General features: G+C 37.1%; 1 protein-coding gene across 2 annotated transcripts in view; it reads left to right on the forward strand.

Annotated features, from left to right (window-relative positions):
- Positions 1-17505, forward strand: part of WASF3 (WASP family member 3) — a 67290-nt gene extending 49785 nt beyond the window's left edge. The window contains exons 6-11 of one of the 2 annotated variants that reach the window (XM_034060168.1): positions 1297-1450; positions 3448-3565; positions 9025-9200; positions 11997-12260; positions 13878-14251; positions 14916-17505. In XM_034060168.1, coding sequence (XP_033916059.1) covers positions 1297-1450; positions 3448-3565; positions 9025-9200; positions 11997-12260; positions 13878-14251; positions 14916-15073 — 1244 coding nt within the window. In that variant the 3' untranslated portion in view covers positions 15074-17505. Of the gene's footprint in view, positions 1-1296; positions 1451-3447; positions 3566-9024; positions 9201-10958; positions 11126-11996; positions 12261-13877; positions 14252-14915 lie in introns of both variants that reach the window. The other variant, XM_034060167.1, reaches the window with a different exon arrangement.
- Positions 17506-17854: the final 349 nt, after the last annotated feature.

Consider the following 17854-nt stretch of genomic DNA (forward strand, 5'->3'; position numbering starts at 1 on the left):
TGAAAAAACATTTTAAACTAGTTGAGATTGTTTTCAAAAGCATGTAAGTAACTTACACTAGAAATGTGTAATTTGTTCAAAAGCACTTATTTGGGTAAGTATAACATGTTTCTCTGCTAGCTCTAAAAGCTGTACCTTACAGGGTCTGTATAAATCTTCATGCCTTTCTGGTTCTGCAGGTCATCAATACATTAGTTTTTTGCCCAATACTGTTCATTTATCATGTGCAATTCTCAGTTTATTCTCAAGGCTCTCTAAATTACATAAATGGGCAAGAAATAATTAGATGAAATGTTAATGGGAGTTAAAAGAAAACAAGCAAGTGCATTTTGTTGGCACTACTCCTACAGCTTACACTGTTGTAAAACAGTTGGACCAGTTCAAGAAATGGTGTCATTGTAGACAAGGCAGTGAAGTCCTCTGTTCTGCTGCAGTCAGAAACGTGTGTTTCAGGTTGCCTAAGAATGGAAGATAATGTGGAGAGCTTACTGCCGCTTTCAAGTTGTGATTGGCATTATCTGGATCTTTTTCAGTGTTTGCTGCATGTTAGGAAAACTTAGATTAAGAATGAAAGAAAGTCTTGCTAAAAGTGATTAAAAGCTTAATTTAATTTAAATGATTTAAATCTTTAATTTACAAAGAAAGAATGAAAAGGCTAGTCTTGTTTCCCCAGAATTGTGTACATGAAAAGATAAAATGGAAGTATGTTACTGGACTGTCTAAAGAAGGTATTTCTATAGAGAGATGAGGAAAACTAACGATCAAGTGATGTTCAATTCCATGGAAAGATTTTTTGGAGCTGAAAAATGGTAAAAGATGAGGAACTCACTCTCACAGGAGGTTGTGGGGGCCGTAATTGAAATAAACTTAGAAAAGTGTTGAATGGGTATGGATATCATGTGTAATTATAAACTGTGTTATGCCAGAGGAATACCAGATCTTGTGTTCAGGCTTAAAGACAGTCTTTCTGCTATTAGAAGTCTAGGTTAAACCTCAAAAAGGGGAGATAGTTGGACATCTGCATGTGACAGGATTCTTGCATGATCTTCCAAGACAGTCCATGATGGTCTCATTGTTTTAAGTGATGTTCTGGACCAAGTGAGACTTAAATCTGGTTTATTATGGTAATTCTTATATGCCTTTGTGCTTAAAACAGTTATTCACTAAAGAAAAAATCTTTCTGGTTTTCTTATATATTTATCTGAAAATATTTTAAATAGCTGTTACAAAACAGACTTTGTTTATCCACTTATGTTAGTCACAGACCTCTGATAAATGTATTTTTGTTTCAAACAGTATCATTGCAGGATATCAACATGAAAAAAGCATTCAAGAGCTCAACAATTCAAGATCAGCAGGTAGTTTCAAAGAACAGCATTCCTAACCCCGTGGCTGATATTTATAATCAGAGTGACAAACCACCACCTCTGAATATTCTTTCACCTTATAGGTACGGAAATATTCATTGTGTTCTTGTTTTTTGCTCTTTATCTCCCAGTTGTATGCAGAGAATAATTACAGCAGAAGATGAAAGATATTGGTTACTGAGATGTTTTTGGGGGACTTCCCAAAAAACCCCACATCCATGGAAACAAAAATTGCTATTACCACACTTAAAATCATGAGTTGTACCTAACAAAAGCGTCTTATTTCAGCATAAGTGTTACATGGCAGCATGTGATCAGAAAGCATTGATTATGTAAAAGATAGAAAAAAATTAATAGTACACTACACTGCTTTCTTTGATTTGTTTATCCAGAAAGTTGGATTTGTTGCTTTTGCTTTCCTTATATTCTCCCTCTTATCCCAGTGTACACATATATTTGCACACACACAATCTTTACCTTTTCTTTTCCTGGAGAATGAAAGAGCAGCAAACAGGACTTTGTTTCCTGTTTTCCTGTTGCCTTTAAGTTTATTGTTGTTCATGAAATTAGCATAATTTGTCTGTCTGAAGGGTTGTGGATAACATTTTTATTGTATCCTTCAGCTTCTGAGAGCTACTAGATTGTGAGGTATCTGTGTAAAGCAGGCATTCAGTCTGCAGTAAATTATTAGGAGTTTTTAGAAATGACATAGCAGAGCATTTGCAGTGTATTTCACTTCTAAGAGCTTTTACTTAGTAAAATTGCTAGATTTGTAGCTGATGGACACAGGTTTTGCCACTGCTTACAGACAATGGTGGTGTTTGTTTATGGACAAACAGCAAGAGTCGTTATCCATTAGCTGTACTGCACAGCTATGTCCTAAATATGCATCTGGATGACAGTGTCAGTGACCTTTATTGTTATTCTTGTTTTATTAGGGATATGTTAATGGAATTGATGAAAATGATATTTCTTTTACATCTGCTGAATCTAATTGTGTTTGCCTTGGACAAAGCTTAAATGAACTACAAACTGTAGTCTGGAGGGTGTGTAAGAGTGTCCCCAGTACCTCCTTCAGTAGGTTAGATGTTATTAACAAGGAGATCTAGCACACAGAAAGTAAGGGGTTTATGGCTGTGTAACAGATGTTTTACAACATCCTCTGTCTGTACCCTGCTCCAGTGGTTTTAAGGTTTCTGTGTGCTGAGTTTCCATCACTGTTGATCTTGCTGGTAGAAATTGGAACTTGCCTGGGAAGAAATTAGGGCCCACAGCCAAAAGGGACTGTGAAGGACACCAGTTTAGCAAGCTGGGCTGGCATTGCCATCATAGGCTATTTGGACCACACTAGCTGCCCTGCCATATAGATACCCTTTTCACCCGTTGTTTTTCCGGAGTTTAGGATATTAGATTTTCAGGCCATTGGGTCAAATTAAGATTTGATAGCATACCTTTTATTGTGGTGGCATATTCTGGGTGTCTGCAGCTCCTGCTGCGGGCAAGCCTAGGTCAACTCTGTTTCAAATCCTCATAGAATAGTCTAGTAGGATTCAAGCTTTCAGTTGCCATTCCTTTCCCCTAGTCAGAAGAGTTGCACTGAGAACAGCAACTATCTCATGCTTCCTGTCATACAGGCAAAGGTACTCAGACCTACCTTGTTCCTAAATTCAGATCGTAAGACCTGTCTGGATTGAGCTAAATATTCATTTCTAGTTGTTTTGAGACAGGCGAGTTCCATTCTTATGCTCCTCTGTCCCCTCCACATCCTGTCTTGGCATTGATCCTCTTCCAGCACTAGTGAATTTCACTTCTGTGAGCTGGCTGGTGCAGGAGCTCCTGCTGAGCTCTGATGAGGCTGATGAACATGCTGCCCAAAAGGCTGTGTATTCCACCCCTTTCCTCTGAATTTCTTGGCATGAATCAAGTCAATTGTAAACTGTAACTACCAAGACTGGCATTAAATGCACTTGGCGTCCTGTCATGAAAAAAAAGACAGAGCTTGGATGACTGCCAAAGGTGAGTTTTGCTGGTTTGAAAATTACTAATTCATGTTTTCTTAGTTTTTCTCCTGTATTTCCAGGGATGATAAGAAAGATGGATTGAAGTTCTATACTGATCCTTCCTATTTTTTTGATCTTTGGAAAGAAAAAATGTTACAAGATACTGAAGATAAGCGAAAAGAAAAGAGGAGACAAAAGGTAAAAGCAGACATCTAATAGCAAATGTATGTATTACAGTTTCGTGTATGGTTGTCCAGGCATAAAAATTGCTAGGTCATACTTTGTGTGCAAGGAAAGACTATTCCTCTTTAGGTGTGGCTGTAGCTTCAGTTGTTTTTGTGTGTTTTTTTTTTTTATAGCATCTCCTGTCTATTTCAGGAAGTTGCAAATTGAATTTTAAGAGTACTGTAGTTATTTTCCAGCATATTTCTTTAATCATTTGCCAGCATCTGTGTATTAGTACTCAGCAAAATGGCCCTGTTGTGCTTTGGAAAAAGATACTGTGATTTTGGGAGGGGTGGAGAAAGGAATTGGAGTTACGGTTTCCTTTATTTTCATAGTTCTTTATCTAGCAACATCAACTCCTGTAGCAAAACATGAGCTTATTTTGTTCAGGTTTTTGTTTATTCCTTGAGCATAACTCTTCACTTTTCTATACCTGTTACAAGTAAGTAAGATGATAATATACCTCAAAATAATTCTGTGGTTCAGCAAGAAGAGCAGATGAATTTTAGGAGCAATGTGCTTTGTTTTCTCAAAGTTTAAGACCAACAAAAATGGCTTAGGCATAGAAAAGTCTCTGAAGTCCTTCTGGAATATCTTCAGCAGTTTGATCAAGATGTGTATTCTGATCTGAATAGCTTTTAGTTTTGAATGAAGAAATCGGTTGCTACTTCTACAGCCTGTTTTGCAATTTTTTTTATCAAATCTGAGGGCTTTAAGATTGTTCAAGATAATTCTAAGAAGTGAAGGAGGAAAGTTTGAAGCAATGGTTGTTCTTTTACCTGACAGCAAGTGCCCTTTTAGATAGGTTCAGTGAGAGATAAGGCATCTTAAATAAAAGTCTGCATAAGATGCACAGGTTGCTCAGGGGAAATAGAAGGAAGCTGCTTAGTTTTCAGTACACATACACATGTATATACACATACATGTGTATATGTACACATATATATTGTCATACCTATAAATGCATATATATAAGCAGTTATCAGAATATATCATATATATACATGTGTATATACATTGTCAAATATGTGAATATATGTGCTAATGTATATTTGTGTATATACATCATGTGTATAATACATGTGTGTATGTATGTATATGCGAATATATATGATACCTGCTTGGAAATCAAATTGTAGAGCGTGGTTGGGAAGTTTTACTATTCTGTTTTTATAAAAGTATATTAACTCCTTGTTCCTGTTGCCAGACAAAACTGTGACGACAACATTGTTAAACAAAACGTGAAGACGTGCTTTAACTAAAATGTTATGATTTAATGATTATAAAGGCTCTGGAAGAAATAAATCAGGTCATCCTGTTAGGAGTATGAGTCAGAAATGTCTGTTTTGACAGGTATCTCAGTATTGGCATATTAAATAGGGCTGAAAAAGCTAAGTAAATGTTTTCAGTAGAAGTTACTGTCTAAAGCACAGTATTGGGAAATAGTCACTTGGTTATTTTTCATAATTTAATACAAATGTGTAAGTAAGGTAATAATCCCACTGTATTCTCAGTATGATAAGTCACTGATCTGATTAAAAGACTGGAAATAAAGCAGTTTTCATTCTCTAGTTTAGGTGGGGTTTCTTAGATTTCAGTCAGTATTTCTTTATGAAAAATATGCAGGGATAATTGCACCCTTTGGTTTTTTTCCTCCCACCTTTTTCCCTTCAAACTTAGATCTTTTCATTACAGAGGGATAAAAAGAAATTATCAGCTGCTGCCTTTTTTATTATTATTATTCTGTTTTGATACTAAAAAAGAAAAAATACAAAATAAAAATACTGAGAGTTAGGGGTTTTTTTTATACCATTAGAGAGATTTTTAGAAAACTACTTTTTACATAAAAACTTTAATTTAGGCTATATTTTAAGCAACACTTATGCAGTCTGTACTCTGCAGAAGCACAACATAGAAAGTTCTTGAGAAACTGTGCAGGTGAAGTAGAGGAGTATGCAAACTAAACATCCAAATGCAAACCTGCCCAGCTGACCAAATACAAATAGATGGTCAGTGAAGCCTAAGAGTACTCTTGCACCGGAACATCAGTTTTCCAGTATTATTTTGGTAACTTGCCTTAAACGCTTGAGTTGTTGCAGCAAAAGGTTTGTGGACTTCCTTTTCTTACCTTCAAATATTGTACTTGTTGTTTGTTTTCAACTGAAGAAATCTGGTACAGGCTTCCTCCAGTTTGGCTCTTTTAGATGAACATTTTGTCTGAAGAAAATGGCAATTTTATTTAAGTTCAAATCTGTGGTGTAGTCTCGGTTGGTTGGTTGGTTTGTCTTTAGTGTCAGACTCTCAGTAGATCAGTCCCTCAGAGTTCAATGAAGTTAGTTTGGACTTTTGCATACGCTGGTAATATTCTGAACTGAATGACCACAGTAGACCAGTTGTTAAGCACTGGTCAACCAAAGGAATGTTGTTCTACTTGGTGTTTTATTGTTCCCCATATTTTCTGAGGAATGATTGCTTATTTAAGTAAGTAGAAATCTTTTAAATTTGGAGGACTTTTACCTTAAAAATATTCCTTGATGACTTGGGATTGATAGGGTCTTGTAAATTTGTGAAGTCAGGAATATACTCTGGACTCATGCTCCCAGTTTTTTGCAAGTGTTGCAAATACTTGCTGAGGCTCCTTTCTGTTACTACCTTTAATTCCTTATTAAGATGCTTGAAATATCATTTGCTAACTCTTGATGCAAATAACAAACTTCAAGTTAACTCTGTTTGAAGGCTCTACATTGTATTTGCTGAAATTGCTTCCTGCCAGCAGCTGAATGATGTACCTGCTTTCTGGCTTTACCTGCAGCATCCGCTTGTCTGCCACAGCTTCTATTGCACTCAGTTAATGGAAATAACTCTTCTTAATATTGCTTAACCTTCCTAAGAAGTATTTCTGACTGTAGTTAATTTGAAAGTCTTCAGCTCCCCTGGAACTCTTGGCATTGCCCTAGGTACTAAAGCTACAGTTGTCAGTTGTTTGTCAAGGTAATGAAAGTGTTACTGGAACAACTTAAAGCTACTCAAGCGGACATATATGTAGTTAAAGGTATATGTAGTTTTGTCAGCTGTTAGTAATTCGCCTGCCCCACTGTTTTGGAAGGAATTAAATGTTTTGGAGATATGATTATGGAATGTTTAATATAAAATAAATACAAGTAGGGTTTAGTTCTGCTTTGAGTTAAAAATATTCCAGGGTATTTATTATTATATTAGCACACTTACAAATGCTGGTCTGGAACAACTGAAATCTATCCAAATAAACTAAGCTTTGTGGTTATTTTATGTTATTTGTTTATACACGGATGTGTATTTACCTTTTTCATTAAAACCATACTAATCTCTTTAAAAACAAACTTTTAAATAGGTGATTATATATAAGCAGTCATGTTAGCACTCCTGATTGTACAGGAATTGTATCAAAATGGTTTTCTTCCAAGCAGTATCATACATTGGTCGAAAGGTGGATATTTACGTGCTCTAGAAACTGGCAAGAAATATGTGGTTGTGACCCTTGAAGGATGGAGTTACTGTTCTGTGAAAAGCCTGTATTTGCAGTTAACCAAAAGGGTTACTTGTAGTTTTGTCTCAAATCTAGCATGATCTAGTAACAAAATCTTAATAAATGAAACAGGATAAAAGTCATAAATTAAACAAATTTTTCAGCAATCAATTCAAAAAGGCAGATGTCGAGTCTCTAACAAGCATATACTCACCCACGGTGATTAGCAAAACTTGATGTATTTAAAATGAAGCATGACTGAATCTCTCTCCCTTCTGCTCCAATTCTTCCTGTATTAGTATATTTTAGTGTGAAGAAGCAGTATTAAAGGGTGAGGTCAAGCTTTGCATGACCTGGATAAAAAAGGCTGTAATTTTGAAAAGTTTGGGGAGGAAAAAGATTTTCTCAGAAGTAATTAAGAACTAAGGTGATGATCTTTACTGAACATGAATCACATCAAAAAACCTGCTCACTGCAGGGGCCAGAAATGAACAAGTGCTATTAGAGCATTTGGCTGGTGAACTTCAAAAAGACTTTTCTCTGTCATTCTTAATGTTAGCAGATGTGGATCATCAGGTCCCTCAAATGGACATGAAATGAAAAAGCAAGAGATCCAAAACAAGGTCAAGCAAGCAGTTTGATAGATTTTTGTGATATATGCTGCCACATTATTTCAGCATTATTTACTCAGTGCTGTTTGACAGTTGGAGTAAAATGCCTATATTCATCTGTGGTGTACTACTTTCTTTTTTGTCCAGCTGTTATCCTTACTTTGAAGGTAAAGATCCCACAATACAATGCTTCTGTATCAGCATTTTGCCAAACTCTTCATTAAGTAGAATTGAATGTGACTCTGTTCTCAGAATATAAATATCATTCTTTGCTGATAAACTATTTTTCTAGCAGGCAAAAGCCTAATACTGACTTATTAATAGAGAAAACATGATTAACCTGTTTATGAGTTAGTATTCTAAGATGCAGGCTGATTAAAAAAAAGATATTCAACACCCTCATAAATATTGAGAAAAGAGTAGCCCATAAATACTCTTCTCAGCTTGGATTGAGCAGACTTGTTTATTTTTCTACTGAAGCACCAGTATGGCTTTTCTGTTCATACTGAGTAGCCAGAAGTAGGTGAGGACAGCATTTCAGAGGTGTGAAAGTGTTGAGTCCCGCTATTAGGAAATCTTACTGGTAGATAAACACTGACATTCACTGGGCCTGAAATTATATAGAAAGATAAACAGACTGATCAGTCACAAAGCTATCACGCTATAGTAGATCACTGGCCTGAATGGTACTGACACATTGCAGAGAGGATTAGTGTCGTTCATTTTTGTGCAAGCTAATGTGAGACAATAAGGAAAAAGTCGAAGGAATTTCTGTAGTCAGTCAGATCTAAGAAAGGAGAGGAATTTAAACAAAAATAGCTTCACACAGAATATGAAATAGGCAAATTTCTAATTTTTCCAAACATCCCCAAGGCCTCGGGTGATTGCAGCACTAGCAAATATCCAAAATAACCCTAGCCATATTTGACATGCTCTCATAAGATTGGTTTACAGGAGAAATAAATTACAAGGGCTTCAAGACAGTCTGAATCAATGGCATATGATGTCAGAAGAAGTTCAACTTGTTGGCTTTTAAAATCAGTCACGTTTCTGTATTGGGAAAAACAGTAGGTCGGTATTACACATGCCCTTCTGTAGCATGTGCATCCTACAGAAGGGCAAAGCAGAAGTCTTACTACTAATGAGGTTCACAGTATAAGGAGATACTAACTTTCAGTGCAGAGAAATTTTGTGAAGACTTGGCTTCATCTGTAAATCTGGTCTTATTTTCATGCACTCTAATTGCATTTTAACCAGCTTTTTTCCTTTCCTTTTTTCTCTCTTTGCATGCTTTATTTCTTTTGTTTGAACATTAGGAGCAAAAACGTATAGATGGCACCACCCGTGAGGTGAAAAAGGTTAGAAAAGCCAGGAACAGACGCCAGGAATGGAATATGATGGCATATGACAAAGAGCTTAGACCTGACAACAGGTTGTCTCAAAGTGTGTACCATGGAGCATCTTCCGAGGGATCACTGTCCCCAGATACTAGGTCTGTTTACAGCAAAGCTGTTTGTTATACCACAGTTATATGTTCAGAAATGCTGAGTAGAAATAGGTGTTTTTACAGGTTGGGAGTAGTTAGAATAAACAAAAGAAATGCATGTTTTAAAGTTCCTCTCAAAATTATTTTAAAGCATAAGTAACATAAATTCTGTAACAAATATTTTCTTCCTCAGCTTTAGATGAGTATTTTGTCATCGTAATGTTATGCGCTGTAGTGAAAGAAGTGTTTGCTGCATGCTTTCTGTTTGATCCTGAGTAGTTGTAGGGTTTTTTTGTAGTTACAAAAGCATCTAAGTCTGCTTCTACCAGATAATGTCAGTACCTCTTCCTTTGTGTCTGGTTTGTTGTATGTTAACGCTGTGTACAGCTTAAGTATTTTTCTGTGATCTACTCAGTTGAGCATATTTTTGCCTCTAACAATGCTTTAATGGGGGAATAGTTCAGCTCTATCAATGTTACATTTGTCTAAAAAGCAAGCTACAAAGCCAGATGCAACTTTATTGCTTGAAATAGCAGAAATCTCTGCTTAGAGACACGCAGCAAGCAGAATTCATCATTGACTGAGATTCCCTTTGAGCTCAGTGGGAGTTACTTTCTCCTGGTGTGCATGGAAGTCTGATGTTTTTCACTAAGCTGGTTTCACTAGAGGATATTCCCACCCATTGTATTTCCTCTGTGTGGAAATACAGGAAATATATATAGGAAAAGCATGTGGCAATTTAGTGTTCAAATTGTTGAAGGGCTAGGTTGAGGGAGCAGACACCACAGCAGCAAAAGTGTGGACTGAAACCTTTAGTCCACAGTCCACTGGAGATCAATTAACAACAAAAGCTGCTCAGAACTTTGTATATGTAATGTTTGGTCTTTGTGAAGAGCAATCATCTTGTAATTGCAACAAAAACCAAGAAAATTGCTGCTGCTGTTTCAATGATGTTCTCAGACCCCTCTGTCTAAAATCTTTTAATCACCAATCAGTTTTTTTACAGTTTCTAATGAAAAATGTTGTCTCTTGTTAGTCTAAATGAAACATTGCAGGTTGGCAGTGCTTTCCAGAGGTTGATCTGGTAAGATGACATTGATGTTCAACTATCACGTGCAAGATGGAGATTTTTTCATTGAGTTCTGCATTTCACATGTTAAGGCGTTTTCTAGCCTGATTTGTTTCTGTCTCCCTGCAGAGTCAACTTGTATTTGATCATTTTCAGATATCCATAATGTTTGCAATCTGTAGGATGTTTTTAAGCAAAAATTGTTGGCTGCGTCATTGCGTGATATAGATGTTGTGATGTGACAGCTACCTTGTTCCTTTCAAATTTTATGATGTATGGAGAATGTTAAATTTCAGTGAATCGCCTGAATCCTGAAATCTGTTTTACGTTCATGAAGGTTGATTTTGTAAATGGCAGTGAGATGGAGAGAAGGCTTTCCATTTTTTATCTTGGGTTATACTTAGCTGTAGGAATTAAGCTATTAAAGCCCCATACTGATAGAAGTGCCATTGAGATGTTTTTTTGGATGTTTTTTAAGGAGATGTTTTTATGCTGACAAGTACTACATGAGCAGTGCTTTATAAATAAGGTCCTGAAGAAGTGTGCATGCTATATTGTGAGTCTTTTTTAATGCTAAAGTAAGATAGCTCATGTTTCTTGTTTGCTAATTTGAAGACTTGTGCATTAAACATTGACATCCAAGTGTCCAGACTGTGGGGATTTACAATGTATTTGTTATACTCACTGTGCTTTAGAGAGAGAAACACAAGCTGAACCCAAACAGAAACCAGCAAATTAATGTGAGAAAAGTAAGAACAAGAAAAGAAGAGTGGGAGAGAAGGAAAATGGGCATTGAGTTCATGAGTGACGCAAAGAAAATGGAGCAGGCAGGAAGCATGAAAGAGGACAAAATGCCAAAAGGGTTTGTCATTTTGTTTTATTCAAAGCCCTGGCTTTTTGTTGCTTACCTTGCTTCCAGTCTTACAGCTAAGCACATCAGTTTACTGTGTACACTAAAAGCCAGGCTGCACGATTGCTCATTACTAAAACAACTATTTGCAGTAATGGGATGAAGAGATACTTTTGCTCCCTCTCTTGGGCTTGTTTGACAGAACATCCTAGACTTTGTATCTTTATGAACTCTCTGCGCAACTAATATTTACATTCCTCAGTTTCTCTAAGCCTTTCCAGTAAAATTAATTGTGCAAACAACATAAAAAGCATTTTCTAACTTTTGAAATTGGTTTTCTCTGCTTTGGTAATATGTATTCTTCTGCATAATTGTGAGTGCTTGCAGTATTGCTTTCCTTTTCTGTTGCCATTGTTAACTTCAGGCAGGCCTGGTAAGTGTATTAGCATGTTAAACCAATGGACTGTCAAATCATTGACAAACCCAGTATACCTCCTTATGGCTGCTAAAGAATTCTAAAGTCTGGAGAAAGCTCTAAATTTTCATTGCTTTTTTTAAAGTCCGCATTAGAAGAGGCCATGCTGCAGGCAGCAGTATGCTGAAGTAGTCCAGACATTCAGTTTCAGTCCTCTTGTACTGACATGTCAGATTAATTTATTTTCAAGTCATGTTAAGCTAAACATGATTTTTTTTGTTGTTGTTGCATTTGTTCTTGTGCTTTCTGTGTTCTTACAAGGGAATGGTGCTTGATAACCTGGGAGTCCTGCTGCAAGAAAAGTAGTTCTGATTGCATTATTTTTAGCTTTTCTTGTGAGCTGTTTTAGATAATACCCTGTTACACTCACATAATCTGTTCTTCTGCATCCATTTACTTCAATTTTAGGTCCCATGCATCTGATGTTACAGATTATTCTTATCCTGCTACTCCGAATCATTCCCTCCATCAGCAGATAGCAATGCCTTCATATGGAACGGGAGATGGTCCACAGTACATGGCAGCATCCCAAAGCCATGAGCATGAATACAGACCACCTTCCACCACTGTACGACATGCTACTTTAAACAGACCTCAGCAACCACCTCCACCTCCACCCCAGCCTTCTGATGGCCAGCATAGCTCAGTACCTGTGGTACCAGCAGAATATGGGTAAAACTCCTGATTTATTCCAGTGGATTCTTGACGAAACTAGAGGGATGCATGTTTTTCATGACCACCATAATATATAATGCATGCACACAACATACATTAGTTTACCTCCCTGAAGAGGACAGGAAAATAAACAGTGTAATTTCTATGTAAGAACTTAAGTGAAGGAACAGTGAAAGCAGAAATAATGAACTGTGTATTGAATGTGGTGAAATCAATATGCTTATAAAATATTAAGGGTTCCTAACATGACATTGAGAAGTGGTTAATTTTCCTTTAAGCTGGAAAATAATTACAGCATAATTTGAATAATATGCTAAACTGCAGGAAATGTTACATTCAGCAACACTTCTTCTACACATCGGTCTGTGTTGCATCCCTGAAATAGCTTTTTAAAGGAGCTTATGACAGAATTGGAAGGCATCTTCTCAGACGCAGGATCAAGCTCCCTGCTGTCACAGACACCTTCATAATTCAAGATATGAATTTATCTAACTCCTGTGTAGCTATTTTGTCTGCTACGTAGACAAAATATGAAGGATTTTGAAGGAAGGCTTGTGCCAGAGTACCAGCTCTCTGATAGCAAGCAAACATCTGCTTTTGAACCACCCTGTGCCTGTGTTTTCTTGGGCTTAAACAGCTTAAACTTAAGAATTGTAACCGCAGGAAAGCTGTACTTATTCCTGCCTGTAGTGCAAGGCTAAACAAGCCAAGGTTTTTTCAGCCTCACTTGATGCACCCTGGGATAGCATTTGCTTGCTTCATGATAGTATCATGCTGTAGATGACTCAGTTATGCCATGATTGACTGCTCCAACCTGCATTTTCTCTGTTATTTCCAGTTTATAGCAGAAATACTTGTGCTTAGTCCCCCAGGTACATGACCACTGTCAGTGTATCACAGATGGCATACATTGACATGTATCACTGAATGTCATCAGTAACTTCCCTTCAAATCCTGTGTCCTATATCTGGTTTTTTACCTGCTTCATAACTTTTACATTAACCACCATTTTTTCTGCTTAAGAATTCTTCTAATGACATTTTAACAAAGAAATCAGCTCTTCCCTGTTTCTCGTTTTTGAAGTATCAATCAAATGTATCAATTTAATTACACAATATTTAAAATGAACTTGACTAAAGCAGCACATGAGATGCATGATATACCCTTGGGTAAATCATTCCATTCATACTTTCCATTGTCCTCCATGCCTGTGTCTTTTACTGTCTGTTCTAATGCTTAGTCCTCTATGGAAGTGGTATGTATAGTCCACAGCTGCCTTCATCCCTTCTTCATCATAGGCATTGTACTTAACATTCTTAGAGGGTGATGTATAAATTAATTATTTAGCTTTATACTTAATTAGCAAGAGTATTAAAAATCTTACCTCGTGGAGTGCTGAAAGCACATTGCTTTAACTTCGTTTGCCTTAAATCTCAATACATTATCAAGATTTGTCAATTTATATGTTTATAGTAACTTGCGTATTTAACACACCAGTTTAAATTCCTTTTGATTTTTGTTTTAGCTGAGGTTGGATGAGAGCAATATAAGGGCTGATCATTCTGTATGTCCCAAATTTTAATTCATCAAACATTTTTGTTTTGTTTTACATAGGATGCTTCCAGCTCAGATGGTGGATTATTACAATCCTACAGGTCCTCCCCCTCCACCTCCTCCTCCTCCTATGATTCCTTCCGCACAAACTGCATTTGTTAGTCCCCTTCAACTTCCTGTGCCACCTTCCCATTCTGGACCGGTGACTGGCTCTGCATATGCAGCTACTCATCCTCCTCCTTCTAGTGGGCTTATTGTCACTGCTCCTCCTCCTCCTGGCCCACCTCCTCCCCCTCCAGGCCCTCCTGTTACAGGTTCATCCCTCTCTTCCTCCCCAATGCATGCTCCTCCAGCTATGGAGGCAAAACGTCATGAACCCACACAGCCACCAATAAGTGATGCACGGAGTGACCTTCTTGCTGCCATTCGAATGGGTAAGTGGACACTGACTTTTAGTTCTTTATTTCCATGAAAACACTGTTTTCCAGTGAACTGAGTTCATGGCTTCTGTTCCCAGCTGGGCAGAATGTCACTGAGAGACTAGGTAACCTCAGGTACCACCCACTAATATTTATCAGCCCTGACTTTGGATCTCTTCGTAATGCCTAAAGATGCACAGTTTTATCAAATACATTTTAGGGCTTCTGTGGGCATAATCAAATGAAACCTGTGTTCATTATGTAAAATAGCCATTAGATCTTCATGGGTTTTTCAGAAGAACAGAGTTATCCAGCACCACCCAGTGATTTCTAACCAGTGACTAATGGCTGCTCCTGACTTGGCTTACAATATGCAGCTGTAGGTATAATGGTATTTCCAGATACAGTTATTCATAACTTCAGATCAAAAGAACCTGCAGAGTCTTGAATATTTAGTTTTAACAGAGAAGTTTTAGAAGTCTACAAGTATTCAGTCTCTGAGAATGGATCCCAATCTCCCTTTTTGTCTCTCTTCCTGGCTCAGGGAGGCTCTGAGTAGATGGCTTTTCTTTTCCCCCTTCTTCCTGACTGTATTGTTAGAATTCAAAAGCCTCACCAATAACAATAGGAAATTTAAAATCTCTTGTGGAGAAAACTTTGAGAATAATTGTCTCTACAGGAATTCAGCTGAAAAAGGTGCAGGAGCAACGTGAGCAAGAAGCAAAGCGTGAGCCTGTTGGAAATGATGTGGCAACCATCCTTTCGAGACGCATTGCTGTGGAATACAGTGATTCTGATGATGATTCAGAGTTTGATGAGAATGATTGGTCAGATTGAACCTGGTCCAGGCCTCGTGGCAAGTTCATTAAATACTTGGCTTCAGTGATTGCTTTCTTAACAAGATGTAAAGCAGGACGTTGACATCTATTAAGGGTAGTGATCGAAGTGCTAAAATTGAGTTGGTATTATTCAGAATGCTGTAGCTTAGCAACTCTGGTAATAATGATGTGATTATGCTTATGCAGATCAGAAACTTGTCTTACTTTCAGTATTTACCGCATAATACTCAAGTGCCACTAAATGTAGCAAATGATGTGCTGCGTGCAAAATATGCTGCAGTTGTTGCACTGTTACAGAACCAGCATTTTTATTTTATTTCCTGATCTTGAAGGGATAGAATCTATTTTTTTGACTTCACAACTTACTCTTTAAATTATGTAAGCAACTGTAGGTACTTGTGAATTGGTCTGGTTGTTAGGCTTTGAGGGCAGTTAACTATATGACTAAATGGTGAGTTCCATAAATACGACTCTTAGTTTTTTTTATTAGTTACTATAATTATGCCCACCTTAGTCTATTTTTAATCATGCTGGGCTTACGTTTTTTTGCATACAGAATTTTATATAATGTTTCTTTTTGTCATGAAAAATGTAGCAGATGATGAAATGTATGCTTTGAAGAACAAATCCACTTGATACAAAATCAACACTTTGTGAGCAGACTGGCTAAGCTGGTAACAGTGCCAGTTCTAGGTTGCTTGTTGCTTGCTGCTTGTTTGGTAGCACGGTGGGGGGGTCTCAGGTAGCAGCTGCATGACCCTGTTACAAACGGAAGTTTTTGGTTTTATGCTGCAGATCAACTGAGATGCAAAGAAGGTAGACCCAACTGAAGCCATATGGTTATTGCAGTGTAAAATATTACTCAGCTATTCCTAAAGATTGGAACAGTCCAGATCTAGCAATCAGATACATTTCACAAGTATTAAACTCAGTCTTTATGTTTGTAGGTATAAGTGTGTGTAAATAAGTTTTGTTGTAGATGATTTGTACATGTATAGTCATGGAAGATCCTTTTCTGTTTCCTGTAGCATGTTTACTCAAAACTATTTCTTTTGAATGTATTTCTTTCCCAGTACCTCTCATTGATAAAACATTGGCAGTTAAAGCAGTTTTAATGGCTGTTTAGGTACTATGCCACACACATATATATATATATACATATATATATACACACTGTTTTCCCTTTCCCTAGGAGTAGTTGCTGCCATACAGTTTGCTTTGGCTGTCCCTGTATTCTTTCAGAATTCCTTTTCTTGTTTTCTACAGTACAGTATTAAAATGTTTTGGTTTTCCTCTCTTCAGGACTGAGAGTCAGGCTGCTGCTTTGCCTAATGAGGCTTTTAAAAATTCATAGCAGGAGAAGAGTTCTTTCCTTACCAGATTAGTTTTAATCTTTGTAACTGAAGACTGTGTCATTCCAGGTCTACCATTTGGTAAAGCTCCTTTCTTCTGTGAGGCCCCATCTGTTGTTAACAAAAAGGATGTAAAATAAAAAGAGAAACAGAAGATCATTATCTAACCTCTGTTTACACAATTAACAGTTTTAGTCCTGAGATTGTAACAGTCCAACACAATGTTTGCATGCAAGCTATTGGCTACTGCATTGCTGTTTAATCTGTGTATGATTTTTCAATCAGTGGTGGCTGTCTTTGTGGTAGGGTGGTAACATGCTGCCGCAATGTTGGTGTTAAAACCTATCACGGAAAGTATGACCTATCTCTGCATAATGGTGAGTAACTACAGCTCTTGGTAACTGGTGGCAGCTCAAGGTACTCAGCTCCCTTTTAGCTGGAGGTGGGTTTGTCTTTGCCTTAACAGCTGAAAGCTGCTTTATTTTGTGTCCTGGAGTCTGAGGTCTGTATGTGCACCACAAGGGAGAGAAGTGAGGCTGTACCCTGATGGTGGTTCTCACCACTGTGTGAGAGATATTTGTTCTTCTCATGGTGTGCTTGCACAGTGACTTGTGAGATAATTCTTTGGCCAGGAAGGCTCAAAGTGCACCTGGGACTGCGGTGCTATGTGGTTGTGTATTGGGGGGAGAATACTTGAGGCATTCTTCTAATACAGGCTGAAATGAAATAGCTCAGCAGGAAATTCTTTCCATTTGACTGGAATTTGATACAACAGAAGGTATATTTTATGAGCACAGAAGTTGGTGTGACTGAAATTTTGTAACTTGTGTTAATTTTAAATAATAAGCATTAAATAAGCAACCACTTGTGACCAGTAAAAATAGTATAGGGTTTTCAGTCATGGTAGCCATCCTGTCTTTCTGAACTTGCAATGTTGTCATTTTCCTTTCAGTATTTTATTAATAAAATGTGAATTGAATTTAGTGATGTAAACTAACATTATTCTAGGCTGGTTTTATAGGTTTTATCATACTTTGAGTTGTGAATAAGTAACAAATATGAATAAAATCTCACTTTTGAGTCTGTTTGTCTTTCCTTGGATTAGTAAGATTTTGCTATTAATCTTTATCCCTAATCAATAAATAACAAAAATGAAAATGTAAGGCTTCCAAAAGCTATCTGTGATCCCAGGAACATGGTTTTCTTGGTCTGGAGTCTACAAAACCACACTCAACTTTAAGTTACTACTGCTCCTAACATGGATACTACTTTGTTCTTTTGCAACCTCGACTGAAGCTCTGAGTTGAAGTTCTTGCCTAGTGTAAACAGGTATTGATTTCTCTGCAGGTAGCTTTATTTTTTATCATTTTTCAGTGAAATGCGTTAAGCAGCAGCTTTGCTTCCAGGAGGAACAGTGCAGAATGTAT

Source organism: Melopsittacus undulatus, chromosome 2 (genome assembly GCF_012275295.1).
Source record: "Melopsittacus undulatus isolate bMelUnd1 chromosome 2, bMelUnd1.mat.Z, whole genome shotgun sequence".
NCBI lineage: Eukaryota > Metazoa > Chordata > Aves > Psittaciformes > Psittaculidae > Melopsittacus > Melopsittacus undulatus.